Genomic DNA, 26,873 nt, shown 5'->3' on the forward strand with positions numbered 1-26,873 from the left:
TCAGCGTCCAGGGCTCGTCGATGTCGACGTGCTCGTCTTCGTGCGACGGCGCCGCCGCCGTCGACGCCCTGCGTTTCCGCTTCGCGTGCGCAGCGCCCTCCGCCGTCGACCCGCTCGTCTTTCTCCCCTTTCTGTCGACCCCGGGCTCATCCGCCGTCGCTGTTTCTCCGCTTCGTGCGACAGCGCGCTCCTCTGTCGAGCCTTCTGCACACGGATAGCACGCTCCTTGTCGACCGGCCGTGGACTGCACACCCAACATTGCCACTCCTCTGGCACCTCCGACTCGACGATCCCGAAGCAAGCGGCATGGCACCAGCGCGAGCAAATATCACAGCCAATCGAGAATCCGTCGTCGTAGGTGAAGCCACAGATACAGCTGATAGTGTCCGAGCCCGTCGATGTCGAGACAGTCTGCTGGTGCCGCGACGAGGATGGAGGACTTTGTTTGCGCTTGAGGGGCACAGTCGGGACGGTGTCGAAGGTGGCGGCGGTGAGTCCCAGGAGGCCGAGGGCGGCTTCAGTCGCATCGCTGCTCATGTCGCGCACGGCGTCGAGCACAGAAGAGGACAGCGAGAGTTAGTGAGGGGATTCCGGCGGGCTCATCAGCAGGGATTGTGGTTGCAGAATCGAAGATAAGTTGTGCATATTTCGAGGTGCTTTCACTGGTCTAAGCCAAGGTAAGGCGCTGGTGTAAATAGCCGTCAACAACGAGCTCGTCGTCGCCAACGGCGAACGCGGGCCACCTGCTTTTGACGCCCTCGCCTTTTTCTGCCTCTCTGCTGCGATCATTGTTTCGGAGGGCCTCGCACTCAGCTTGGTGCCTCCGGTCTCAAACGCCGGTCGAACAACAACACCACAACTGGACCTTCGGCTCACTCTAAAGCTCAGCGAGGACCTGACCCTAGGCACTGGAAGGCACGACTGTCGAACCATAGGAGGATTTTCGACTCGAGTGTTTGATGAGCGAGGTCCATTGAATGAGTGTCCTCCCCTTTGCGTACTCGTGGCTGGGTCAAGACGAGCGTTCTGGTCGGTTTCGAGTCAGCGAAGATGCCGGTGAGTCAAAAGACAGCTACAAGGCGTAGAGGAGCGAGCAGCCATAGTACTATGTACTAGTAGTGATAACGCTAGGTGGGAAGCTTGCATATATCCTTTCACCGCAGATGTCAAGCACGTCCGCCTTAGCTAGTCATGGAACATTCGATTCGGTCGTTCTAGCTATTACACGTCTCGGGAAGTATGGAAAGAATGGTAGCGAATAAAGACAAGAAGAATACAACCGTAAGCTATGCGAGGAGACATGCATTGCATGAGAGGACAGACTGCATCATCATCATCATCGTCAACGTCAATGGCCACGCGCTATTGTCCGCACACATTTATTGCTGCGCCTTCGCCTTCGCCGTCGCCGCCATCTGCAATACCAGTCAGTTCCACTCGAGAATGTCGCAGGCACCAGGGGGTACTCACCAGGTTCAGCGCCGAACCGGCCTTGAACCACCCAATCTGGCCCTCGTTGAAGCTGTGCGCAAGCGAGACTTCCTCCTTGGAGCCGTCGCTGTGCTTGAGCACCAGCGTAAGGTTCTTGCCAGGCGCGAAGGACTCGAGGCCGAGGATGTCGACGCGGTCGTCAGGGCGGACCTTCTCGTAGTCCTCGGAGTCGGCGAACGTGAGCGCGAGCATGCCCTGCTTCTTCAGGTTCGTCTCGTGGATACGGGCGAACGAGCGGGTGATGACAGCCATACCGCCGAGGAAGCGGGGCTCGAGAGCGGCGTGCTCACGCGACGAACCCTCACCGTAGTTGTGGTCACCGATGACGACCCACTTGATGCCGTGATCGCGGTAGTAGGCACCGGTCTGGGGAACTGCACCGTACTCGCCAGTGATCTGGTTCTTCACCTTGTTAGCCTCGCCGTTCTCAGAGTTGATGGCACCGATCAGGCAGTTTTCTACGCAGAGCCATCAGGAATAAGCACAGATCAAAGACAAGATACTACGTACGAGAGATGTTCTCGAGGTGACCACGATACTTGAGCCAGGGACCACCAGCGGAGATGTGATCCGTCGCTGCAGATAATAATCATAAGCAAATCGAATCGCCAGGTGCTAGTGACAACACTTACTGCACTTGCCCTTGACCTTGATGAGGATGGGGAGGTCAGTGGGGGTCTTGCCATCCCAAGGAGCGAAGGGTGTGAGGAGCTGAAGACGGTCAGACTTGGGGTCGACGGCGACCTGGACGCTGGCACGGTCCTGCGGGGGAGGCTGGAAGGTGTTCTCTCCGGGGTCGTAGCCCTTCGGCGGGAGCTCAGCGCCAGTCGGGTCGACGAACTTGAACGGCTTGCCGTCGGCGCCCTTGAGGGTATCGTGAGGGGGTTGAAGCGGAGGTCACCGGCGAACGCGAAGGCGGTCACGATTCGGGGGAGGCGACGAAAGCGTGCGTGGCGGGGTTAGCGTCGTTACGCCGGTGAAGTTACGGTTGTAGGAGGTGATGATCGAGTTGACTTCGCCCTTCTTGACGTCACGCCTTCCCACTGACCAATGCAAGGACCGCACGCGTTGGCGAGCACGATACCGCCAGCCTCCTCGAACGTCGCGATGTAGCCGTCGCGATCGATGGTCGCACGAACCTGCTCGGAACCGGGAGTAACCGTGAACTTGCTCTTGGTCGTCAGACCATGGTCGGCAGCTTGCTTGACGATAGAAACAGCGCGGGACATGTCCTCGTACGAAGAGTTGGTGCAAGAACCGATCAGAGCGACACGGAGATCAGCAGGCCAGTTGTTCTTCTCGACAGCCTCCTTGAACTTCGAGATCGGAGTCGCCAAGTCGGGGTGAAAGGACCGTTGATGTGAGGCTCGAGCTCGGACAAGTTCTGAGAGACAGTCAGCGTCACTGCGAAAAAGACATGGACGAGTACCCACATCTCGACGTGCTCGTCATACTCGGCATTCTCGTCCGCCTGCAGGTTGTGCGAGAAGCTCTTGCATACTCCGCGATGTCGCCGCGCTTCGTGGCCTTGAGGTAGTCGACCATCCGGTGGTTGAAGGGGAAGATCGAGGTCGTTGCACCGATTTCAGCACCCATGTTGCAGATCGTAGCCATACCCGTGCACGACAGCGACTCAACACCAGGACCCTTGTACTCGACGATGGCACCGGTACCGCCTTTGACCGTGAGGATACCCGCAACCTTGAGGATGACATCTGTAGTCGCGTTAAGCACAGCCAAGGTCAGTAGTAGCGGTGGAAACATACCCTTAGGAGTAGTCCAGCCGCTGATTTGCCAGTCAAGTTGACACCGATGACCTTGGGGCACTTGAGCTCCCAAGGATACCAGCCATGACATCGACCGCATCAGCACCGCCGACACCGCAAGCAACCATACCGAGACCGCCGGCGTTCGGCGTGTGCGAGTCCGTCCCGATCATGAGACCACCGGGGAAGGCATAGTTCTCAAGGATGATCTGGTGAATAATACCAGAGCCAGGCTTCCAGAAACCGAGACCGTACTGAATGAGGAGTAAGGCGCCCGCACTCGGAGGCACTGTCTATGACGCTTACCTTCGCCGTGGCGGTAGCCAAGAAGTCGTAGACTTCCTTGTTCGTGTTCACCGCGCGCGCGAGATCCTTCGGACCACCGACCTGGGCCTCAATCAAGTGGTCACAGTGGACGGTGGTCGGAACCGCGGCCGTGTCCATGCCTGCCGACATGAACTGCAGAATAGCCATCTATGCGGGGACATATGACGTCAAGCCGGGGCTGAGGTATTCGCATACGCTTAAGGGCCTCACCTGGGCGGTAGCATCCTGGCACGCAACTCGCTGTGGAGAGGGTGAGCGGAGCAATGCGTAGCCGTGTTACAAACACGTACGTCAGGGCGCAGCTTGAGATAACTCGTCCCGCGGACGATGTCCTGGTTGTGCGGGTCGTCGAGGTGACCGTACACAATCTTTTCGGACATAGTCACGGCCGCTTAGCCTGAGCGAGTCAGATGCGCGTCCGAGGGAACGAAGACCGGTTTGCCCACCTGTCGCGTACGATAGCGAGGTTGTCCTCGATGCGTTGGTAGTTGATGTACGCGTTAGGTTCGACCAAGGACATGGCGACCTTCTTGTCGCCGATCTTGCCCTCGCGACGGTGGCCATACCGGCGGCCAGTCGCTGGACTGACCGCCACGCCTTCGCGGAGCGGGAGGAGAGGTTGAACATCGTCGTAGGAGACGACGAGCGACAGCGAAGAGAGGGAGGGTAAAGACGTATGCCGGCAAACGCCGCGCTCCCTGACGAATTTATGGGAGGTGATTGGGCCTTCGGACGAACGCCCCGAAGACGGCCGGCTCCCGCTCTTTCGCCGACTCGGAGTGCGTGCACGTGTCAACGTTCTGCCTCTTCGCCTCGCCGCCCCGGACGTCGACCCCATCGCTCCTCGTCGATCACCACCTTTCCTCGTCGTGCCCCGCGTAGTTGAGCCACGCTTCTCTGCTGCCGGTACCACTCGCCGCTGCTGCTGCGTCTCGTCTGACGTCCGTTAGTCATGCGAACGTGCTGATACGGCCGTGTCTCCGGACTCGCCTATAAGTCCGCACGCGCATTCCCACTCTCGCCTGTGCCGTCTGACAGGCACCGTTAGAGGCGAGGACAATCCTCTCGGGCGCGAAGACCGATCCAGCTGCAGCTCGCGCAGGATTGGCTGACAGTCCCGCAACTCCTCTTACCCGGTGTCGCTGCGGCGTTCGGCTTTCGTGAGGCCCAGAATGCGTGAAATGCTTGGTCGGGTCTCCTGTGACCTTATTATCTTCGTCTGCGGGTCGTCTTGACCGTCCATGTATGTATGCCCTCCTCGTTTCTCTGTACCCCCTTGTCCTCTCGTGAATGGTGCGCGTCGATGGCTGGCTTTTGTGCGACACCAGAGCCCTTCATCCTCGCCGCCTTGTTGAGCGAATGCACCCCGATCATCTCCTGTACGCTGCTCTATTCAGTTTGCTGCCTATCTGCTGAAGCCTGGTTCAGTGCTCTCAGTGCTTTCACGCCTACGTCAATGGCTCGGTCATCATGAAGCCGCAACGTGCAAGAATCCGATATCTCTGAGCGCGTACAGACTTGAAACCACGCCGCTTGATCGCATCGGAGACGAGTTGAGGACGTCGGTGAGTTGTCTATGTCAGATGCAGGAGGTTGCCCGTATGTCAGTCTTTCGAGGTGAGACGTTTAGAAGGATCTTTACGGCTGCGAAGGACATCTCGCATACATACAAGGGACGCCATCGCTACGCTCCGGCGGTTGAGTGAACACCAATGTAATTAATGTCATGAACGATCATAGTAGAAGCTCATCATAGGTAACATTCATAGTAGTGGATTCGCCGTGTTTGAGCAAAATTCGTGCATGGTCACGGTGACGTATGCGCGAAAGGGCGGTGTACAGCTGCCCATGTGAAAACACGTGTCGCGTAAGGTCTACTCCCACTGCGTCAAGAGTTAGCCCTTGGCAGCTGTTGAAGGTCGTTGCATATGCCGGCGCAAGAGGAAACTGACGACGGAGGAGTGTATGACCCGAGGAAAGGGTGGTAGAGAATGTGATCCGAGGTATGAGGACATCTTCTTCATCGATGACACTGACACCTGCAATACCCCGTAGAATGCGGACTGTGACGAGACGGGGGCCAACCGCAATGACAACCACGCGAACGTTCTTGACCAAGCCACGGTCCAGGGAGAAATTGCGCAGCAAGCGGTAGACGGCGTTAACCTTCACGGTCAACGAGTGGGGAGGAAAACCTGCGGGATTCTGGCGGGCGACGTAGTCAAGTATGCTGTCGGGGGAGTCGATGCCGGCGTCGTCTGCCTCCTTCAGAGAGTCGGCCGCAAGGTATGTTCTGCTTGTCTCATCAATACGGTCGAGAATGATGCTGTTGTATCGGTCAATCTGCCTATTGGTGGGAGCAAGAATGGAACGTTTCAGACAGGCGATGGGATTGGTGAGTACATGTGTCGGGAAGACGAAGTCGATCAGCTGCTGGTCATCGGATACATGTTGCAGGAGGTGCAGAGAGACTTCTGGACCTTCACCGTCACCGATAGCATCGACCATGTGCGCGAGCTCAACGTCGTCGGCATTGCGGATGGGTATGAGCAGGCGATGGATGTCAAGCCGGGCGAAGATAGGCGAAAGTCGTATGGATGCGTCGACGACCTGAGCTCTACTTCCTTTGCGGACGACCGGACATGTCTGTCGAAAATCTCCCAGGAGTACGATAGGCTTTCCACCGAATGGTGAGTTGTTTGCTGTGACTTGCCGTAGAGTGTCTTCGACACACGCCAGCACTGCTTTGTTTGCCATCGGAGCCTCATCCCAGATGATTAACGACGCCTCTCGCAGAAGCTCGCCTCGTGGTTGATGATAATCGACCTGACATTCAATCAGCTCATTGTTATCGTTCACAGGTACCTTTAGTGCGTCGTCAGTTGGCACCAATATCAAAGCGAATGGTCGGTGAAAGAAAGCTAAGTACCTTGAAGCATGAATGCGTCGTTCTACCTCCAGGATAAAGCTGAGCAGCATATGCAGCTGTTGCAGTGGGTAAGACGATGCGCCCGTGCCCGCGAAGGTGATCGCAAATTGCATTGACGAGGTACGTTTTCCCTCGGCCTGCTTTACCATCAATGAAGATGGCAAGTGGAGTCGAATTCATCGCCGCTTGTACAACGTGGTGGAAGATGAGCCTCTGACCATCGTTCATGGACGCCAACGCGTGAGATGCTTGCCGACGTAGAGCTGCTTCTTGCGAACACCACCGTTCGATCTCATGTTGCAGCTCGGGCATGCGGCTCGTCGGCTCAGGTAGACCAAACTCGCTCAAAGTCTTGCCGTACTCGCTGAGGTAGTGCCCTAGGTCCTGCAGAGCGTCGTTCAATCCGAGTGCATTGGCGTTGTTATGTCGCAGTGTGAAGTCGAAGGACATGTGTTCCGCAAACATTTCCCAGAGAGCGAGAGGTGTGTCGGCGCAATCATTGACCAATAGATGCACGAATAGAATGCGCAGCTGACGAGGCGTTCGGAGGTCGTGTACGGCTTCGAGAAAACACAACTCTGCTTCCTTTTTGTCTGCGAAGAGCCCGAGAGCGATGGCTGCGTCCTGGAACGATGGCATGACAACATCATCGACGGTGCGTAGTTCATCATATGACATTGCTGATCGATGTTGAAGGAGTGCCCGGATATAGAATCTCTCGCCTTCGTTAGGTCTAGCAGAGTGGATGCGGGCAATATGTGTCTTCTGTGCGCTTCGAAGGATGACGTGCATTGGGGAGGTATGCGAGGCCGTATGGCTTTCAACGTAGTAGTTCTCGCGATGTACGTGCGTGTTGCTGTACTTCGCCAATCGGAATAAGGTGAAGTACTCGGTATACGTCAATTGTGCGAAGCTCCTGACGTTACCATTGCTGAACGTGAAGCTGCCATGCGGCCGTGCGAAATAGTGGTCAAGAAGCGACATGGTATCTGAGCCGTCGCTCGTGTGAGTCGCATAACGTCGATGTGTGGGCGAGCCAGCCAGATGAACAGGCAGTGCGGAGACAGCAGGGTCCTTCCGAGTGATGTGAAAGCCGAGGATGCGCCACGTCGCCTCACCAGCAGAAAGGTAACGCCCATTCCAATAGTCCTCGATCTCGTCGACAGGTGATTGATCATGTTCGGTCAAAACACTGTACTTTGCATGATCAGGACCTGCAACGACAACAGATGAGCACAATGGGGTCTAGGAGTGTGTTGCAGTGAGTCATACCTTTATGGATGTATTTGAAGAGATACTGAAAGATATGTGACGTGCTCGCAGCCTCGAAGTTGAGGTGACACTGGAACTTGCGGAGGAGAGGAAGGCAGTGGGGTACGACCATCCGGTCAGCATCTTTGCGTCGACGATAGTGAACGCGGCCCTGGGGATCAACCGTTGTCTGCTGTTGCACAGGTTGTGGGTAACCAAAACGGCAAAAGCGCTGACCATCTTGGGCGAGCCGCTGACAATACTTCGCGATGGGCTGTGATTCTGCGGGATGGCGGTGCTGCATGAATTTCTGGACGAGGTGGGCATCACCAGTGTCTGCCGGAATTTCTGCTGAAATGACACTGTCGATGTATTGCGGATCGGAGCAGTCAGCAGCGTACTTGATGAGGATGTGAGCATGAGGTACGCCTCGTTTCTGGAACTCGACGACACGGATTAGGTATACGACGGGGCCCGCGTTAGGGAACATATGCCGCAGTTCCTTCTCCAAGATGGCGAGCTTTCGTTTGAACACGCGGCAAACGACAACGGGGATGTCCGCAAACGTCTGACCGGGACGAAGCTGTTCCGTGATCTCGGGCCATTCAGTGTTGCATGTCATCGTCACGAAGAACGTCGGTGCACCAAAGCGAGCGGCGATGGCGAGCGAGTCCGCTACCTGCTCGGATGCCCAACGGCGCGAGCCAAGAAAGGACGCGGGAAGGTAGATGTTCTCTGTCTGCTCCACGTTGTCGGTACCCATGAGCTCGGCGTCATTCTGAAGGATGCGCCGCTGATTTTGGCGGATGTAATTCAGGCGACTCTCGAGGTTCCGACTGAACATGTCGACGACGTATTCGTTCGTCAGGCGGCCGAAGATGCGGAATCGCTCTTCGCGAAGAAGGCGAGCACGGTAGAACCAAATCTGGGTGGACACGTTATCGGCGTCAGGTGCGCTTCCGTTGTTGCTTGCTTGTATTGCACCACTGAGCTGCGTATCTTCAGGCGATCCAGTGACGCCCCAGCCTAGCGTGACATGGGGGAAGAACAGTGGGTATGCAAGAGGTTCCCATAGTTTGCTTGTCGTGGAGATGCGTTGGTTTGCGGAGTTGTTGGCACGGGATATGATCATGGTGCGTGCACGAACATCAGATTGGATGGTGTTTTCATACGACATGATGGCTGCGATCTCGTTCGTCGTAGCTGCCTCATTGAGCACGAGATGGGCAGTGGGACAGCTCTCTCGGTCAAGTGACCCGAGTATGCGCAGCTGTTGAACCAAAGGGTTGTGGCGCAGAAGTGCGAGGCGTACGATGTCGATCCATGGCAGAGGAAGGGTGGACGCGATATCTTGGTGTGGCGAACGATCGCGCATGAAGCCATCGTACAATAGCCAGCGCACACCAGAATTGTCGTGCGTAGGACGAATGCGATGGTAGATTTTCCCCTGGATGGCCATGAAGCCTGGTGGGCCATTTGTGGACGGAAATTGTGCAGTGGTCTCGAGGGATGCGAATGAGAAGATGAGATTCAGAGACCGTGAAGCCGCTGAGATGCCAGGATGGGTGAGGAGAGGTGTGAACTCAAGTGGCAGTGGTGGCAGTGGTGAGACGTCGCTGAAATATTTTCCTCCCGGTCCACAACAAAAACCGGCGTCTTCACCGGTAAGCAGAGCAATCTTGCACGTCGGGCAGCGATGCTCAGAGCGGCCACGACGGGCTCCCCAATGCAGGCGTGGTGACGAGATGGGACCTATAGCCCAAAGGTCTGGTGAGGCCAGTGCCGTGGACATTGGTTCCGACGGTGGGCTTTCACGAAAACATAAGTTCTGCATGCACCTTTGTCAGATTGACCGTTGAATACTTACGTAGCAAGGGAGTTGCAGGCAATGGATGACTGCATTGAATTTCGAAGGATACGCACACACGAGAGTGCAATGGAGAAGATAGATGATTAGACTGGGAATGGTTGACTGTGTCTGCGATGTACAGCTTGGCAGATGGTGTTGTATGAAGTCGGAGACAATAGAAGAGGGTTACACATAGAGGCAGTAGTATAACAGGTTAGTACGATGCACAGCATGAGCCTGAGGCGACTACCAACAGGGGCATGTTACTGTAATGGAGTCTATCATCTGGCATGCTGAACATGCATAGTAATATGGGTAGGGCCACGATGCTGAATCTCGGGCGTGATGTAACCGCAGTGAATGACGGTTGCAAGCGGCAGTGCGTGCGCGGGCAGCTCTGTACGCAGAGTTTGCGTTGCGTGGGTACGCGGACGTGCGATGTTTAATTTGCGCAGAGCGGCGAATACTGAACAATGACATGTGGCGGGTAATGTTAGTGTACTGAAGTGCAACATTCGCCAGAGCGGGAATGGAACGTACAGCCTGCAGCAGCATTGCGAAGGATGCACATTGCAGAGTTGTTGTTGCAATGGTGCGCGGAGAGCGACTGTGAGTCGAAGATCTGTAGACATTGACGAATAATAAGATATTTTAAATGTCGGGCAGGCGTTCTGTGCGCTCCGACAAAGGAGATGAAGTACAGATGTGGACAATGCCCGAGATCAATGCCAAGATGAATATAAGAAAGCGGAAGTCTCATATGGGCATAACACCATTACGGCACGATACAAAGTACACGATCTAGATAATTGTAGATGGCACGAGGATCGACTGGTGGCACATACACACAGGGGCCACCGTGAGGACGAATAGTCAGAGTAGAATGATGAAGCGGTGGCTACCATTGAAGTAGGGCACTAATGTAAAGCCAATACGAATGAGCACGCTGGACAGCACCAATGTACGTGCAACTCACCTTGCATTATGGTAGCACATGTCGATAGTTGATGGCAGGCGCATCTCGGCATCATCTGCAGGCCATGTCGACAAAGGGCAGTCGTAGCGCTGCGAGAGGAACAGCGCAGGGCATTCACGGGCGTTAGTGGAGGCGTCGCCGTACGCAAAACGTAGCCCATGATTGTACAGTAAAGCACCATAGGAGTGGGACGGCGTCAGGGAGTATGAACAGCGCAAGAGACGTGCGAAATCACGAGGGTTGAACATGTAATCAGAAAGGATGTAGTGTTGAATGCAATGGTATGTGAACCAAAGAATAAAGTAAGAAAGCTGAATAGGGGCGTGTTGCAACGCAGGATCGGTGTGACGAATGATGAAAAAAATGCAATAACGTGCATGTAGTGGAGAACCCGTGTTGTGTTGAGGGGGAAGTTCAAGCCATAACCATAGTGCGCGCAACTTCAATGCTGCACGCGATAATCGATATGAGAAGCGGTTTGAGTTGTCCTGCATGGCCAGATGAGCTACATTTGCAGATATCGGCAGAGATGGCAACGCACCGCGAGCATATGACCAAGGGGAACGACAACATTGGAAATGCCATCTTCCCAGACAGAATTGATCAAGGAACAAATACGGCGAGAGCCATAGAGAATCTTCACATCAGCGGTGTCTACAGGGCGATCATTGTACAACAGCAAATATTAAATGAGTTAATGTACATCACGATGCAGCATAGAATGGCGTACCACGGACGATGCGTTGGACACCAGAATGATGCCACAGAAAAAGAAACAGTACAGTAGTATTGTTTGCCATGACCGAAGATAGAGACGAGACGGGTTGTCAAGAGGTGTACGGTGAGAGAAGGACACACGGCCAGCGTATAAGGAGCTGTGCATCACGATGTCTGAGAGAGATGCGATGAAAGAGATGTGGACGGAGATGAGCTCGGCGAGAGATGGCCCGGGGGCATAGTCAGGAGGGAAGAACTCGTGTGGGCAGAGACACACCGGGCAGCTAAGGTAGATAAAGTTTCATTGTGAGATAATGGTATTGTCAGGTCAGGAGTGTCGTATAGCATCGTGACCTGACCATGGGCACTCCCGGCGTGTTCGCCACCCTGTGCAGACTTGCCATGGCCGCAGAGTCGGCGGTGGCTGCGCAGGCGATCGGATGTCGTGGGCACGCTGACGCTCGCGCATGGAGTCTGGACGCAGACGGCTTGAGACGGAGGTCAGGCTGCGAGGAGCGCGGGGAGGATTTGTTGGCCTTCTGGGTTGGGAACTTCACGTCTTCCGGGGAGGTACATGTCGTGAGCGCCGCATCTGCAGTGAACGTTGGCTTGAGGCGCAAGCGCCTGCCTAGATGACGTGTATGGGTTGTGGTAGTCGACGGTGGCAGCAGCGTGTAAGTTGGCCTCTGCGAGCTGCTCGTTGTACTCGTAGACGGACACGCCACTGGGGCGATAACCTCGATAGTGGGCGGTGGGTGGCGGGTGATGACGATGGCTGGTACTGCGTCTGCGGCGTCGTCGACATGGACGAAGGTGTGAAGAGGGCGGCGCGGGAGTGGGCAGGTGCGAGATGTAAGGAGCGGCGGTGGACATAGATGGTGTCCGAACCAGTCAGGACCAACGAGCCAGCGAAGACACGGGGAGTCAGCACCTGTCTCCGGGGAGCCAAGGTGAAGCCCTAGCTCCGTGCTCGCACAGGCGGGCGTTGCTCCGTAAGTGGGAAAGGCGATCACGGCGGCACTGGGAGAGGCTGGCGCTGCGCAGGGTTGGGCGTGACGCGTGACGCGTGGTGCGCAGCGACAGCGGCTAGTTCCCATGCTAACGTTGTTGGCCTACATGCGCCCTGCGCAAGGTCCAGCAGGGAATAGCAAGGTCGAACGCGCTCATGCATGAACATAAAAATACATATCGCAATACAGTACATTCAACACGGCCACAGGTGATATAAGTACGAAGACTGATGCATACTGGCTGTACATTCTGACGTCAGGCGAATAGAACAAACAAAAGCCAATGATCAACGTACGACATGAACGTCAGGCAGCGCGGGCGCGTTTCTTCCCCTTCCGCTGAGAAGGAGAGTCTTCTGCATCCGCTTCAGGCACATTACCATTGATTTCATCCGCAGGGGCTTCCGTGAGAGGAGACATTTCACGGAGATCGACAGGGAGAGGTAACTCAAGTGCAACTGCACTAGAGTTGTCGGCAGTAAGCGAAGAGGTCGAACGATGGTTTGCCGTGGGAGACGTCGACGATGAACTACAGCATGCAGATCAGAAAAGGATGGCAGAGGAAGTAAGAAGTGACGCACGCAGATGGTGATACATTGGCGGTCACCCGAGCAGCCTGCGGCGATGCCGAGTGAACGTTGCCGCGACGTCTGCGACTGCGCGGAGTTTGAGGAGTGTTAGCAGTCGACGATCGACTGCCTCCGGGTAGAGTGCCACCTCCGACAGCAACAGGAGAGGGGCCGACGTTGAAAGAAATGAGCTCAAGGTCGACACCCAACACGCCATCTGAACGCACGCGCGAGCATCGGCCGAGGAAAGATACGGTAGAGTTGGGGCAGGAGCAGGAACGGTAACCCATCGGGGCGAAGCGTCGTATATGCACCTAAGTGGGAGATTTGATGAAAGTGCGAAGAGACTGTGCTGTAATTACACTTACTGAATAGTAGACGTTTTACTTTCGTCGCGCACGCGCTCATGGGCGACAACAGGGAATGACTTTGATTTGCCGTCTGCAAGGACATCAGGCGTGGACGCAACCGTTCCGATGCCGATGATGGTGGGCGGGAAGGACGGAACACTGTCATCGTATTCGTCCCCGAGAGATGGATCGCCGTAGAAAGGTGTGAGCTGGATAGCATCAAGCAAAGCCATGCCGGCAGAAGGGCAATAGGCACGCGCGATGACGTAAGCAATAGTGCTGTCAGGTAAGACAGTGTCGTTTGGAGGGCTGTACACGCGCAGCTCAGCCGGAATGTCGCTGCCATTCGAGCATTCGATCAAGGTGGCGTAGTAGTTGTGGAACGTCGAAGTACCGCGTTGGCGGTTAGCGCTTGATGAACGACGGCCGTTGGTGAGGGCTAGAAAGCCGAAGAGAAGAAGGTTGGTCATCGCGGGAGTTGCGGGACAGCACGTCAAAAACGGCGGGCAGGCAGCGGGCAGAAATACAGTCGAACGCATAACAATAAGCCGTTAGATCTGATCGACACAAAGACAACAGGCAGCCTTACCGTTTTGGGAGACAATAACGAAGACAGGGGTAGAGGCACTGAGAATGCATGACAGTGTCATGCGTACAACAGACAGGAGGTACAGACGCAGAGGGGGGAAGGAAATGCGCGTCCTGCAACACAGCATGTGGCCATGCGCTGAGCGGGCGGGGACTACGACTTGATTGGAAGCGAGTCGGAGGGCGGTAGTGTTACAAAGCAGAGCCAGTTGCTGTATTCGGAAGGCAGTCGGGATGTGTCGCGCTTCCGCAGACTTACAGTCAATTGGTAGCAATGGTAAACACAGAAAAAAGACAGAGAGTAGTGCACCTTGGTAATGGCTAATGGCGCATAACGACGCATAACGACGCATAACTGCGCATCGACCAGTGGCCACATCGAGTTTTACTCAGCCACAGACGTAGACAGAAGCGCTGGGCCAAACAGGTGCAAACGAATTCACCGGATCTGCTTTAGTATACGAGTAATACATATATCCCAAGACAGCGGCTGCAACGCGACCCTTCGTGTGGCCAATCGGATGTTCCGCATTTGTGTACCGTACTTTACCCAACCTTCAAAATTGATTCAAAGCTTCACTGCTGAATCGCAGCTCTAATTCTCTGTAGCAAGGCCCGGCCTGGCGAGTCATGCGCCTCCAGAGTCCCGGGGTCGGATATGGTTGGTGTCTGCGTGAGCTAAGTAAGACGGTCTGTTGTAATTAAAGACATCATGTATTCTGGAGACGACCCTGCATAGTCTACCCCGTAATATACCTGTCGTCGGTATGTATGTATGTCGATTCCTAGCTAATAGTACGCTCAGTAGAGTAGAACTCCCGCATCAGGTGTGCATAGCGACACAACAGTCGTTCAGTTCCAAGTTGCGTTTTGGCGCCTTCGAACCTCTTCGAGCTCACCTTCTGCGCGCCACCTCAGCGACTCGGCCAAAAAGGCAATAACGTCACCTCGTGGCCACGACGGTGGCCTTAAGGTCCTCTCTTCGACTGGTTTCAGAACTTTCAATTAGGACTCTTGAACACATTTCAGGCTACTTTCAATCAGAAGACGATCTGAACCATGATGAGCACGGGACCTGTTCGTTGCCTCCGGTGGTGAACGCCGCAAGTGCCACGCTGGACGACATCCACGCTCAACCATTTGACGGAGTTCCAGTCGTCGTGTGGTACCGGTAAAGAGTCAGGCAGCTACGGGGAGCTGGTGGTGCGCATATACTGCTCTAAGGCTATCAGTGCTACAACTTACTGTCTTTCATTTTCTTTCTTTGCCCTAGGGAACGAGTGCTGACCATCCAATGGTCCGTCGAGTCAGATTGACTGCGACGGGAGGTGTATGTAAGACTCAGTATTCAGTGCTCAGTGGTCACGTCAGCGCGTACTCAGCGTTGGATGGTTGCGAACGCACGGAAAGACATCTAATTGCCTGTCGCAGACTTACCCAGTGTGGTCCCAGTCTCCCGAAGACTTTCGTTCACTGCGGCTGGGACAGGCATTTATGACATGCGGGTCTCGACCTGTTCATAGATCGCATTCCAGCGGAGAAAGCCTGAGCACGTCAGCTGCACACTTTTCTCCAAGAGGGCGTCTGTTCACCCTTCACGCCGCTGTAAGTGGGTTTGATTATTGGCCCTGGAACCGCGATTCTGCGTCAGAACGCCTCTGTGATTCTGGGATATGTGATATGCACCGATAGGGGACGACAGGTCCCCCGTTACTGATGCGGCGTCAATTGCGTCGAATGCCCTAGGCCTATTCACCACACATTGGTGAGTATTAGACCTGACTGACGTCATCTTTCTCACTGTATCCTGCGGACGATTTTACAGACCCGCACTGTAGAGGGGAGAGACCGAGAATGGGTCGAGCTACACGGATCCATGGGCCTCTGTTATTCAATAGAAAGGCCCGGTGCCATTTCGAAATGACGCGCCTTGCGCATGCATGCATAAGGTCCGGAATCCTTAACCAATGTCGATGTGCGTATCCGCGCCATCTCCTTGATTCGTATGCTTCTCATCATGATGCTCGTCAGCGAACAGGATTGGGTTCACGATCAGGCATGCACCAGACCTCGGTGGTGTCGTGTCATGCGGATCGCCCTCCGTCGAGGTCGCTCTCACTGAGACGGTAAGTTCCCTTCGACATACCGAGTGACTGGCGTACCCTTCTGCTTCAGCACATTTCTCTTCTGGATCAATCTTCCAGTTCATACGAGACACTTATGCTTCAAGGCGCTTGCAAACAACGAGGCGATTGCGGCGCAACTAAATGAAGCCTCGCGGTTCCCTGCGGGTCAGTCCTAGGCTGACAGAAGTGGATTAATGAATTCCGGCTTGGTGTGTGCGTCTTCTATGCCTCGTTGCGAGATATCGAAACGCCGTTCACACGAGTGTGCAACTGACCTTAAGAATCAAGTAGTCAGTCGTTGTCCACTATCCCCGCCTTGCAAAGACACTATGAGGGACCGACGTGTTCAAACACTCTCGACAAAGCCTAGTGTCAGGCTCGACCTGAGCCTCTACGATGCATCCCTTCTGAGGGACGAGATTGCCGTTGGCGTCGCGATCAGCGACCTTGAAGGCAATCTCGTAGATACAGACAGTGTCAATAGCATCGTAGAAGATTTGGCCTCCGTACCTCACCTCTTGGAATTCGCCTTGTCCGGTGAGTGCGCTGGACACCGCTCTACGTACTGCTCATTATTCACGCGTCCGTTTAGTCGTTGACGACGAGGCTGCTCGCAAGCTGAGCGAGTGCATTCTTGCCTCCTTTCCTGCAGATGCAAAGTCTTTCGCGACATCGCTTGCCGGTCGTCTAATTGAACGATTCTCTCTGTTTCTCGTCTTCTTGCGGTACCCATCGCCCTCAGCCGAGCCCGAGGATATACGTGACAACCGTCACTCCGTCGAGCGTGCGAAACGCGTACTAGAGGTGCTCGCTGGCCTCCCGTTCAGCTATGCTACCGCCGAGGACCCGGGGCTGGCCGGACGCTCGTCATCGGGATTGGTCAAGCAGAAGGGGAAGGGGAAGAAGCAGCCTCGAACACCCTCGTCGAGCGTCAAGATTGACCTGAAACTGCTCAATGAGCTCGGTATCAAGGTCCCGTCGGATCGCGATGAAGCTCTAGCGGTTGTAGCGAGCATTATGGACTCTCAAAAACGCATCCTACAGGTAAGTTACAAGTTCGCCACCATGGCTCATTGCGATTGACGAGTGACCGGACACAGAATTACTTGCAAATCATCCGGTACCCGCACTTAAAGGAGACGATCAAGGGGACGTATATCATGCGTGACGTCTCAGCAGCAACACCGTCGCAACGTGTTGAAGGAAGTATTGAAATGGAGGAAACCGCCTCCGCATATCCTTTCGTTCAGCCTCTGAAAGCTGCGCTCTATTTCGACAGCGCCGAAGGTTTCGGCGATTGGACGATCTTGATTTCTACGAGTGCCCAAGCAGATCTGCGACAAATGCGGAAGAAGTCTGTAGATCTCTTCTATATCACTTTGAAGAAGATCAAGTAAGTACTCCATCTGGGTATCAGACTGCTATGTCGGAATGGCATTGACATTCGTAACAATAGGGAGCTATCAAAAGGATATTTCTCTTCGGACAATCATAAGAAATTGACGGTCAATGCGGATATCCCGATCTACGAAGCAAAGATGACCGACGATTCTCGTTTAGTCGTAAGTGTGGTGTTAAAGTAAGACGATAGTAAATTATTGACGCCACTTAAACAGTACCAGATCGACTGTGTCCCAGAATTTGAGACCAGCGTGAGTCTGCTACACATGAGAACAGCCATTTGCTGACGTGTACTAGGTCGAGCGACAAGGTTTGACTGACTGCGCTTTGCCAGTGCACCGCGATTAACAACTCTCATGGCTACAGCTATCAGAATTTTCGGTATCTACACGCATGCTCAAATCGACAGGCGGCAATGGGATACGCTCGGCAACCAGCTAGGGCGACAGGGCAAAGAGTATCAGAAACGGCGAGTCAATAGCTTTTGATCCCCGACTCTTCTCGTCTGAACAATCATCTCAGATGTACTTTTCGCAATCGGCCGACGCAAGCTCGCGGGCACGCTCGTGCCACCCTACCTGCGTCTTGGCCCGCGCAAGTGGAGGTTGAGCTTGCCGCGCCGCAATCAAGTCTTCCTGAATTACATAAGGATGACCTCGAGAAGGTGACGTTTGCTTCGTCTTGTTCACGTTGATCTGATCAGGAGAGCTTACTTTGTGCGTGCTGAAACAGGTGCACGAGATGCTCGTGTATGTCATGACGAACCTCCTCGACCGTTATCGAACTCACCTAAATCCCTCACAGCCTTCAGAAATATGTTTCATTTTCCCAAGTAAGCGCGGCCCCTATCTTGTTTCTCGTTACTTGACCTTGACGTGATGGCGAAGGCACTGTTGAATAGTACGTTGATTCACGTGCAGATGGACCAATGCTCACAGGGCCTTAGGCATCCTGGCTGATCAAGATGCCACTCACGTCTTCCAAGTTTCGTGAGTTGTTCCCGTTGATTCCATGTTACATTCGTGAAATTTAAACCCAGAATAGGTCTCAAGAGATGGAAATAATCGAACACACTCGGTCTTGCTATGTGCTCGGTAGGAGTGGTACTGGGTATGCATTCTGTGGCTGATGTGAATGTCGTCGCTCATGTAACGTGCAGCAAGACAACTACGATGCTGTACAAGATGCTTGGGATAGAGCACAGCTGGCGGTCGTGTGATGGCGCATTGGGTCGGCCTCGCCAACTCTTCGTCACACAATCAAGAGTCCTTGCTGAGAAAGTGCAAGAACATTTCATGGGCTTGCATAGTTCTATCTTGACTGCCAACAAGTCAGCTGGTGAGCTGCGAGCTATGGCGTCAACCAAGCAAATGCAGCAGGACCAAGGTCTCGTCAACTTAGATGAGGAACTGAATTTCCGAGGTGACCTGCCTCGACGATACAGTGAACTGACGGAAGAACACTTCCCGATGTTTGTTACATTTGATCAAGTAAGTTTTACGGGCCCTTCTGTGTTATCGTGTTGTGTCTGACATGCGCTTGAAGCTGTGTCGCCTGTTAGAGGCTGACTTCCCGCGGTCATCCTCGTCGCAGGCACAATCTCTGCTCCAGGATGTAGATCAAATGATCCCGGACGCAGGAGCCGAAGTCATATCGAATGACTATATGCAGCAGCGACGCAACTCGTTCGTTTCATATGGCGAATTTCTGCAGTCGTATTGGGCACATTTTCCACAACCGTTGACCAAAGGTCTAGGTATGCAAGGTTGGGGCGCATCAACAGGTGTCTTGATACTCATGATTTTCTCACAGACCCTGCATTGGTATTCGCAGAAATCATGGGTAAAGATTTGAGATGATGTCAGCATGGCTCTCTTATTGATGAATGAATAAGGCGTCATCAAGGGTTCGGAGCAGAGCTTGAATCACAAAGACAGCTATCTGGACAGGGAGTCGTACTACAACCTCAGCCATCGAACACAAGCGACATTTGCGTATCAGCGAGACGTGATCTATAATCTGTTCCATGCGTACTTGGAGCACAAGCGTCGTCGAGGTGAATATGATGCAGCGGACCGGTATGTATTCATCAGTCTCCTATCGCAAAATGGTTTTGACTCCTGTTGCTACTCAGGACACATCGCCTGTTGAAGGCTTTACAGACATACGGCTTGCCTGGCAAACATATCGACTTCTTGTATGTCTGTCCGTGTCTATACAATGCGACTTATAGATGCTAACTTCGTCAAAGATACGTAGATGAAGCGCAAGATAACATGCTCATTGATGCTCTACGTAAGGATTTGACGCATATTGCATGAAATGCGTGTTCAACTATTCCGCAGTTCTGCGCTCTTTGAGTCGCAATGCAGATAGTGGCCTGTTCTGGGCAGGAGACACGGCACAAACCATATCCATGGGTAGTGCATTCCGCTTCAATGATCTCAAGGCATTCCTGCATCGTGTGGAGGCAAGTCGTGATTTATCATTAAGCATCCCCCCTTACACAGGAACAGCTGAGTGGTGAACATCCCACCCCTAGAGCCCAGCCTGAGCCTCGCACGTTCAATTTGGCTGTCAACTACAGATCCCACGCAGGCATCGTTAATTGCGCCCATTCAATCGTCGAATTGATGACTATGTTCTGGCCCCATGCTATCGACCGTCTAGCTCAAGAGCGTGGCAAAGTAGAGGGAGAGAAGCCTGTGTTTCTCAGTGGATGGGACGAGGACACTGTTCGTTACGAACAGTTCCTGTTCGGTGATTCGTGAGCTCGCTTTTCGCATATATTTAATCCATCTGCTCATCATACAACACAGCGGAGCCCATGTAGAGTTTGGCGCGCAACAATGTCAGTTTGCGAGATGTTTCTATTTTTTCCTGGCTAACTATCGCGAAGGCATCCTAGTCCGTGACGATGCCGCTCGAGATAGACTTCGTGCGCAAGTGGGTGATATAGGCCTCATCCTGTCAGCGTTCAATACATGACCGAACTGGCAACAATGCTGATAGCGCAATATACAGGACACTGTACGAGAGCAAGGGGCTCGAGTTCAACGACGTAGGTCGCGAGATAATTCAAGCTCAACCTTGAGGTCTTAAAGTACTGAACGTTCACGACAGGTTTTGCTCTATAATTTTTTCTCGGACTCCACAGTCGAGCAATCCCAGTGGCGAGTCATCCTCAACGCACTTTCTGACTCGGATGATGCGGCTGCAACAGTCAAAGCACCACACTTCGATGAAACACGCCACAACGGGGTCTGTCGAGATGTGAGTCCAACTATCGTTCTGTCCATGCAGTATCTCACATAGTACCAGCTCAAATTTCTGTACGTCGCAATCACGAGAGCCCGCAACCATCTGTGGATTGCGGACAAATCGGACAAATCTGAACCGATGCGGGTGAGCCGCGGTTTGCCTGTTTGCCGAGCCGCGACTAACCAAGTTGTAAGCACTTCTGGACTGTGAAAGGGCACATACGAAATCATACCCCATCCGATTCTGACATCCCACGACTGGCAACATCGTCAACGCCGGAAGAATGGGCGAAGACTGCCTTTACGCTCTTCAGCAACAGGCGATATTTACAAGCAATGCATTGCTACGAGCGTGCCAAGCTCGTTAGAGAGCGTGCAGCGGCCGAGGCGTATTACCTCGAAGAGAAGGCTCGCGCGGCCCACACGATTACGCGAGCTGATAACGTTGCTCGAGTCCTGGCCTTCACGAAGGCGGCTGAAGCCTTTTGGAAGTCGGGGCTTGATGCCGTGAAAGAAAAGCAGACATACTTCCGAAAGTCCGCGGAATGTTATGTCCAAGGCAATGATCTGGCTAGAGCAGCGCGTGCTTACGTCCTTGCGGAGAATTTCACCCTGGCCGTACAACTGTATCGCAAAGCTGGGTTGTTTGATGAGGCGGTCGCGGTCATCGAAAGCCATGGGGACCTCGTCGAGCCCGATGTTGTACGGTCTGTCACAGATGTGTCGCGTCTCGAGTATCTGAGGAAGCGTAACGTGAAGTGAGTACATAAATTTTCCTGTGTCACATCGCCATATCAACTTGCCTATGTTCAGACAGGCAAGATCATTGTTTGGTTCCGACGAGGAGGCTCTGAACTACATGGATGAACGTGGGCTGGATATCGCTCGAGCGATGCTCCTGGAACAACTCGGGCGTTTGACCGACGCAGCCCAGGTACACTTGGATGAGGGCCGAACGACAGACGCCATCTCATTGCTTCTTCAAGACCGCGGTAACCCAGAAGCTACTCAAAGAGCTGCAATTTCTTTGCTGGACGGACTGCGATGCCGACTCTCCTTTGGAATCACGCCAGGTTCTGAAACCGCGACCTCGGACGTCGTGTTGCAGGAGCTGCAGCGTATCCTCAACTCGCAAGGCATGGAGGTAGCCGACGTCGACGACGTTGTCCGCGACGAAGTGAGATACGCACTTTCAAATTGTACATCCAGCTAACAGATTCTAAATCAGCTGCTCATGTTCCAAGCGATTATATCGAATGATGTGTCGAGGCTTCTCGAGTTGTCCGAGCAATTCCGTCGATTCCATAAAGACGTGACTTCGGCGTTGAGGTGTCTTGACCACGCCTTCATGACTACGCCTAACCTTCGAGATGCACGCCTGCCATTGCTCGCAGACACTCTACATCACTTCTCCGTATACGTGGACCTACTGCACATCTTGGCGGCGACCCCGGATCTCTCCAACGACGAAGGCATTCAGAGGCTGTTTGCTTTCAAGACCGCCAGCGAGGATTTCTTCCTTATACCACGCAACACCTTCCTCCATGGTCGCCGATGGTCTCAAGGATTTAGACAGAGCGATCAGGGAGTATTGGTGCTGAAACACGATCTTAACAGATTCCTGCGACACAGCCTGCAAGAACGGCTATGCACAAAGATTCGTGAAGAGAATGAATTGTGTCACCAAACGCGCGCTTTCCAAATCTGCCTACCGTTCTTCGCTTTTGGTAGATGCAACCGGGAGTGTCCTCAAGAGCATGTGATTTCGAACGAGTACACTATGGATCAATACAACCTGCGCATCCGGGTCATTTTACAGCAGATTTTGATCTACAACTCGGCACATGCTGTCGAGGACCGTTTTGTGCAATCGCGGCAACACAGGTTAGTAAATCATTGAGCAACCAGAATGTGTCACAGTCACTGAACATCTGTTCAGGTTTTGGCTACGTCAACTACACGAGGCACTGAACCCTCCTTTCTTCAAGATGGGGACGGTATGCAGCTTGCGGCCGCTCATGATACCAGAGTACAACGTTGCCATCCAAGTCGTCAGGACGTGGATTCTTGACTGGCTCTACGATCTCTGGCCGCACGGTAGCCGTGATGATCTCGTGCCAACTTTCCTTACCGCATTGATGAGAACCATCTCACTCGGGATGACCTTCGATTCTGGCGTGTTGCTATATCACCTGCCTCAGGTCCGGTCTGTTGTTACATGTCGACCCAAAGCGCTCGTGCGCGGCAACACAGAAGCGAAGTCCGATGCATACGTTGTTCAGGACCTTGAGCGATATGTCCACACCGTGCATCCGGCCTCACTTGCAAGTGGTATTATTTTCATCAAGTGAGCCTTCATTTCCCTATTTGCCTCGCCCTTTCTGACACGGAATGAGTGTTCCAGCCATGTGCTCGTCAACCGGCTGTCCGTGGACATCGTTGTGCTTTGTGAATTCATGGACAACCTCGCTGGGCTGCTCATAGTGGCATCTCGAATGAGCGACGCAAACACTCTTCACGATCTCACTATGCCCCGAAGCTGGCTCCAGCGAGTTCTTCCTAGTCTATCGCAATTGAAGAATCAGAGCACGAATCTGATCCGCTTATACATGAAGCCTATGGCCGGCTTACTGGATCAAATATACACTACTGTCGATGCTGGTACGCCTTGCCGGTCCGATAGTGGTTTTCCAGTCTGACGACTCTGACAGGGCATCTCCTTTTCGAAAGTCGTGACCTCTCGAAACTCGGTTGGCACGTGAGAAATGTCTTCCTGGCGAGAATGTAAGTTTGAACGTAGAACTTATCAATATTCTTGCCGTATGCTGACAGTAACACTGTGTAAAGCTGCAGGAATCTCTGCCTCCGTATGTCATTGTTCAGCGTTCTGCGCTGTCTTAAGAACATCCATTCACTCACTCACCGTGTTTCCTATAGTCGGTTACAACTCCCGCTACACATGGCTCCGAGAAGATATCCACCGTACAATCACCTCGCTTTGTCGCCCCGGCCGGGATTTCAACCGCATCTATCAACAGTGAGGGGTCTGCGTTCTTTTCCCCTCATACTCGTACTGAGAGTCAACATATAAGCTACGTCAATGCGCCCGATTGGGACGCTCTTGCGAAGGAGGTTCGCGGATCTTCTACATCGGGGTCTCCGTTCGATGAGATGGTCCAGCTCTACCACGCAAAGATGGGACGGCCTCAGTTACCGCCGCGACTACACGTACGGCGTGTCATCTACAACGACGCGAGGGAGATCCCAGCTCTGCTAGGCTATGGCGCGGACACAGCTTCATATCCCACTCCCGGCCTGCACGGAGATGTCGTGCCCTTTGTTGCCCAACGTACAGACGGGTCCTATAGGGCGGTTAATTCTCTTGCCACTGCCGTCGATCCAGTGGAACACGAGCATGAGGACAACCTACCAGAGGCAAATGAAGATCAGGACTCCGACACTGCGCCTCCCGTAGTCAATCTAGATGACGAATCGTTAGCTTTCGCAGCGCCGGACCCCGCTGCCGCGCAGCTGGCACAGGAGAAGCTCGATGCAGCCCGAGTGCTCGCCAATGCCTATCTCCGTGCACGCCGCAGGAAAAGGGGCGCGTTCACGACACCGGCCACTACGATTCACCTCCGCTTCGCCACTGCCTACCGTGCGACGTACACGTACAAGTCGGTTGAGTCAATGGAGAAGCCGCAGCGGCTGTACCGTCTGTTGCTGCTGGTACCGCTGCCGCACAGCATGGTCTTTCTAGAGCTTGCACGCAACCACCTGCACGACACGAAAAACCGCTTGAAAAGGCTCCTCAAGAACGTCCAACATTCGGGGCTCGAGAAGGTCAGTGGCGAGATAACGCAATGCAAGTGAGTCACAATTCGCCGTCCCCTTTCGTATTGTGACCGAGTCGTGCGTCTGCTGACACCGACCGTATCCAGCGACCAGCTCAAGGAAGCTATACGTCTGATCAAAGCCCTACAACCTGGCGCCAGCATGCACAAGAGACGAGACGGAGAGGAGCTCAGGGCCTGTATGCGTGAAGTGGAACAGCTCGCGCGGAGTCTGCCCTCGGGCGTGACTGCCGAGTGGGACTTCTACCTGAAGACCGCTGTCGATGGTATACTCAAGCAGAAGCCGCAGCCCATGAAGAAGCCCAAGCCTGAGCTGAACATGGCCGATGAGAACATGGTGGACCACGCGGACGTTGCATGGTCGGACGATGAGTGACGTCCTGGCTTCGCTGGTCTCAGTCAGCGTGAGGGATGTGTGATCTGAGAGCCTCGTCGTTTACGCTATGGCAGCCTTCTTACTGCCAGTGAGCACGTCAATGCGCGGAAATGACCTCTCGACATGATTGATGTTTACGACAGAATATGCAGATCTGTACTATATAAGTGATGTACAACAATCGGAATCGTACTATGACTGTGTCTGTTATCTTTCTCAGGGACTTCCTGACGTGATTGCCCCATCGCCGGCAGGAGTCGTCGCAAAGGACATCGTCTCCCTTTGCCTGCACATTCTCTGCACGTTCAACGTTCAGGCCCCCAGTGAGAACGTGCAAGATTCCCTTCGATTCTCAGTAATCCCTGTGTGTTGCTATCAGCGCCTGTCAGCAAATTCTATTCCCGTTGATTCGTGTATGTTGCCGCATTCAAACCGCGCGATCGCGAGCCCATAAACTGCTTCCACGATTTGACACTTTCACAAATCCCGGGTGTCCCGCAGTTCAAAATGTCCAAATGTCCAAATGAATGCTTTCGCTCAATCCGAAAATTTTCCCGCTTGCCAATTGTCCGCCCAATGTGCGCTGCAATCCGGCTTGCGGTCCCGTGACCACTCTCCCCACGACGTCACTGACGGTGCACTTCACGCAAGTGTCGAGGTCGAGACGTCTTTGACTCTGTACCACCACCTTTTCCCTGCACTTCTTCCAGTCCTTGTGCGCTCATGCTTGACAGGTATGTGATTGATCCTCGCAGGCGATGTGCGGCATGACGCGCACGACGACGGCGGCGGGCGGACGAGTCGACGAGCGGCGGGTGGCAGGCGGGCGGGCGAGCGGCAGCATACACGCCGACCGCTTGACGGCGACCACGCAGCGCGAATGCCCTGTGTGGAGACGCAGCCCACGAGTGGACTGCAGGCGAAGGAAGGTGAGTCCAGAGACGCGCCAGCGAGCTAGCTGACCGTAAACACAGGGCGTGACGACGTGTAGCACAACGCCGCACACGTCGACCGCGAGCGCGCTGGGCAACTGCCCAGCGCGCAGACACGGCCGACGACCGGACGGCGTGTGCGTGAGCGAAGAGTGGGCGAAGCAACGCGCCGCACATCACACGCTGACCGCGAGCACGCGTGACCAGATGGCGGGAATGCGTGAGGGAAAGCACCAGCGTAAGGTTGGACACGGGTAGCACCACGGGTGCGCAGGGCGCATACCGCACCCGCGACCCGCGTACCCGTACCCGTCTGCGGTGAACAAGCCTGACCACCGCAGGTATCACCGAGCACGTAAGCAGTTCGCAGAGGAGGTACGGCGCGAGCGTCGAGGACACCGTGCGGCGTGATGGGCTCGCACCGCACCGCGGAGAGCACCGAGGTGATGGGCACTGCTACGGCCAATGATCGGTGCCGTGTGAGGCGTCACAGGCTTTGCGGGTACCAACGCAAATGCGAAGGCGGAGAACGAGGTATGTTCGACCGATCACTGCCTCTTGTCTGTCACAATGACAATTCAAAATCTCGTCGCCTCGCCGCAACGCAAAGGTGAGTAGTATAGTCTTATGGACTCAAATCTCTAAACCGTTCCCGAGTATGCGGACAGAAGCCTGAAGCCCAAGCGGAACTCGGGTGACAAGTCCTACCGCAGCCCATTGTCAGCGCAGTGCGAGGGCGTCAGTGTCGTGTCTCAGTGGGGTAGGGACTACCACAGGCCTAGGATAGCATACCTGCATTGTATCGTGGTATACATTCGGACTCCTACGAGACGCGCAGAATTAATTCCATGAAAATCGATTTATATTCCAATTTGGGCGCGGATTCGAGTGATACAGAGCTCGTGTACTAAACAGATGGCAATTGCTGCCATTCGATTGCAACATACATGCATTTAAAACGAATTGAAGGGAACATACAGGGAACAGAAACCCATCTGTTAATCGGACAAATGGCCATTCCCTTCGTTTCCCAGCGTTTGGTGGAGCGGGGTGGGGCGGGAACAGCTGGGAAACGCTGGGAATGGCAGGCGATCTTGCACG

At 54.1% G+C, this 26,873-nt stretch overlaps 5 protein-coding genes across 5 annotated transcripts; 1 reads left to right on the forward strand and 4 right to left on the reverse strand.

Annotated features, from left to right (window-relative positions):
• Positions 1-1,172: 1,172 nt before the first annotated feature.
• B0H18DRAFT_990590 (uncharacterized protein) lies at positions 1,173-4,253 on the reverse strand. Its single transcript, XM_048045009.1, has 13 exons — positions 4,170-4,253; positions 4,042-4,131; positions 3,875-3,952; positions 3,564-3,731; positions 3,347-3,511; positions 3,254-3,323; positions 3,034-3,206; positions 2,921-2,983; positions 2,557-2,807; positions 2,464-2,527; positions 2,124-2,355; positions 2,002-2,067; positions 1,173-1,949 (listed from the first exon to the last, which is right to left on the reverse strand). Exons 1-13 carry the CDS (start codon positions 4,209-4,211, stop codon positions 1,363-1,365), a joined length of 2,049 nt encoding a protein of 682 aa, XP_047896489.1. The 5' UTR covers positions 4,212-4,253; the 3' UTR covers positions 1,173-1,362.
• Positions 4,254-9,193: 4,940 nt separating this feature from the next.
• On the reverse strand, positions 9,194-9,556 carry B0H18DRAFT_872248 (uncharacterized protein; the record flags this gene model as incomplete). The annotated part of the gene is made up of 1 exon (XM_048040216.1): positions 9,194-9,556. A coding segment is annotated over one exon (363 nt), but the record flags the coding sequence as incomplete, so codon positions are not given.
• Positions 9,557-10,378: 822 nt separating this feature from the next.
• Positions 10,379-11,509, reverse strand: B0H18DRAFT_101223 (uncharacterized protein). Its single transcript, XM_048029036.1, has 4 exons — positions 11,320-11,509; positions 11,131-11,243; positions 10,590-11,077; positions 10,379-10,530 (listed from the first exon to the last, which is right to left on the reverse strand). Exons 1-4 carry the CDS (start codon positions 11,387-11,389, stop codon positions 10,512-10,514), a joined length of 690 nt encoding a protein of 229 aa, XP_047896491.1. The 5' UTR covers positions 11,390-11,509; the 3' UTR covers positions 10,379-10,511.
• On the reverse strand, positions 11,425-12,826 carry B0H18DRAFT_101559 (uncharacterized protein). The gene has a single exon (XM_048029218.1). The coding sequence runs from the start codon at positions 12,401-12,403 to the stop codon at positions 11,630-11,632; it is 774 nt and encodes a 257-aa protein (XP_047896492.1). The 5' UTR covers positions 12,404-12,826; the 3' UTR covers positions 11,425-11,629.
• Positions 12,827-16,278: 3,452 nt separating this feature from the next.
• Positions 16,279-24,904, forward strand: B0H18DRAFT_929725 (uncharacterized protein; the record flags this gene model as incomplete). The annotated part of the gene is made up of 36 exons (XM_048041690.1): positions 16,279-16,486; positions 16,542-16,993; positions 17,050-17,342; positions 17,406-17,511; positions 17,566-17,601; positions 17,648-17,660; positions 17,717-17,807; positions 17,873-18,014; positions 18,083-18,099; positions 18,155-18,182; positions 18,238-18,250; positions 18,297-18,339; positions 18,395-18,460; positions 18,510-18,840; positions 18,896-19,106; positions 19,163-19,192; positions 19,245-19,428; positions 19,485-19,547; positions 19,602-19,645; positions 19,696-19,820; positions 19,867-20,117; positions 20,170-20,201; positions 20,250-20,319; positions 20,375-20,411; positions 20,474-20,623; positions 20,672-20,755; positions 20,806-21,368; positions 21,424-21,787; positions 21,839-22,494; positions 22,550-22,957; positions 23,015-23,271; positions 23,322-23,394; positions 23,458-23,477; positions 23,548-23,647; positions 23,703-24,479; positions 24,552-24,904. 36 exons carry the CDS (start codon positions 16,279-16,281, stop codon positions 24,838-24,840), a joined length of 6,627 nt encoding a protein of 2,208 aa, XP_047896493.1. The 3' UTR covers positions 24,841-24,904.
• Positions 24,905-26,873: the final 1,969 nt, after the last annotated feature.

Source organism: Fomitopsis serialis (genome assembly GCF_022376445.1).
Source record: "Fomitopsis serialis strain Sig1Antser10 chromosome Unknown B0H18scaffold_14, whole genome shotgun sequence".
NCBI classification, from domain to species: Eukaryota; Fungi; Basidiomycota; class Agaricomycetes; order Polyporales; family Fomitopsidaceae; genus Fomitopsis; species Fomitopsis serialis.

What these genes read in the sequence shown, in the direction of transcription:
- B0H18DRAFT_990590 (XM_048045009.1), bottom strand. Translation starts at nt 4,211, where the DNA reads ATGTTCAACCTCTCCTCCCGCTCCGCGAAGGCGTGGCGGTCA. An exon ending in ATCTCAAGCTGCGCCCTGAC is followed by an intron (nt 3,732 to 3,874) that starts GTACGTGTTTGT and finishes GTCCCCGCATAG; the next exon opens with ATGGCTATTCTGCAGTTCAT. An exon ending in TGGACTACTCCTAAGGGTAT is followed by an intron (nt 3,207 to 3,253) that starts GTTTCCACCGCT and finishes ACGCGACTACAG; the next exon opens with ATGTCATCCTCAAGGTTGCG.
- B0H18DRAFT_101223 (XM_048029036.1), bottom strand. Translation starts at nt 11,389, where the DNA reads ATGGCAAACAATACTACTGTACTGTTTCTTTTTCTGTGGCATCATTCT. An exon ending in TGTCCAACGCATCGTCCGTG is followed by an intron (nt 11,244 to 11,319) that starts GTACGCCATTCT and finishes ATCGCCCTGTAG; the next exon opens with ACACCGCTGATGTGAAGATT. An exon ending in CCCTTGGTCATATGCTCGCG is followed by an intron (nt 11,078 to 11,130) that starts GTGCGTTGCCAT and finishes CTGGCCATGCAG; the next exon opens with GACAACTCAAACCGCTTCTC.
- B0H18DRAFT_101559 (XM_048029218.1), bottom strand. Translation starts at nt 12,403, where the DNA reads ATGGGAACTAGCCGCTGTCGCTGCGCACCACGCGTCACGCGTCACGCC.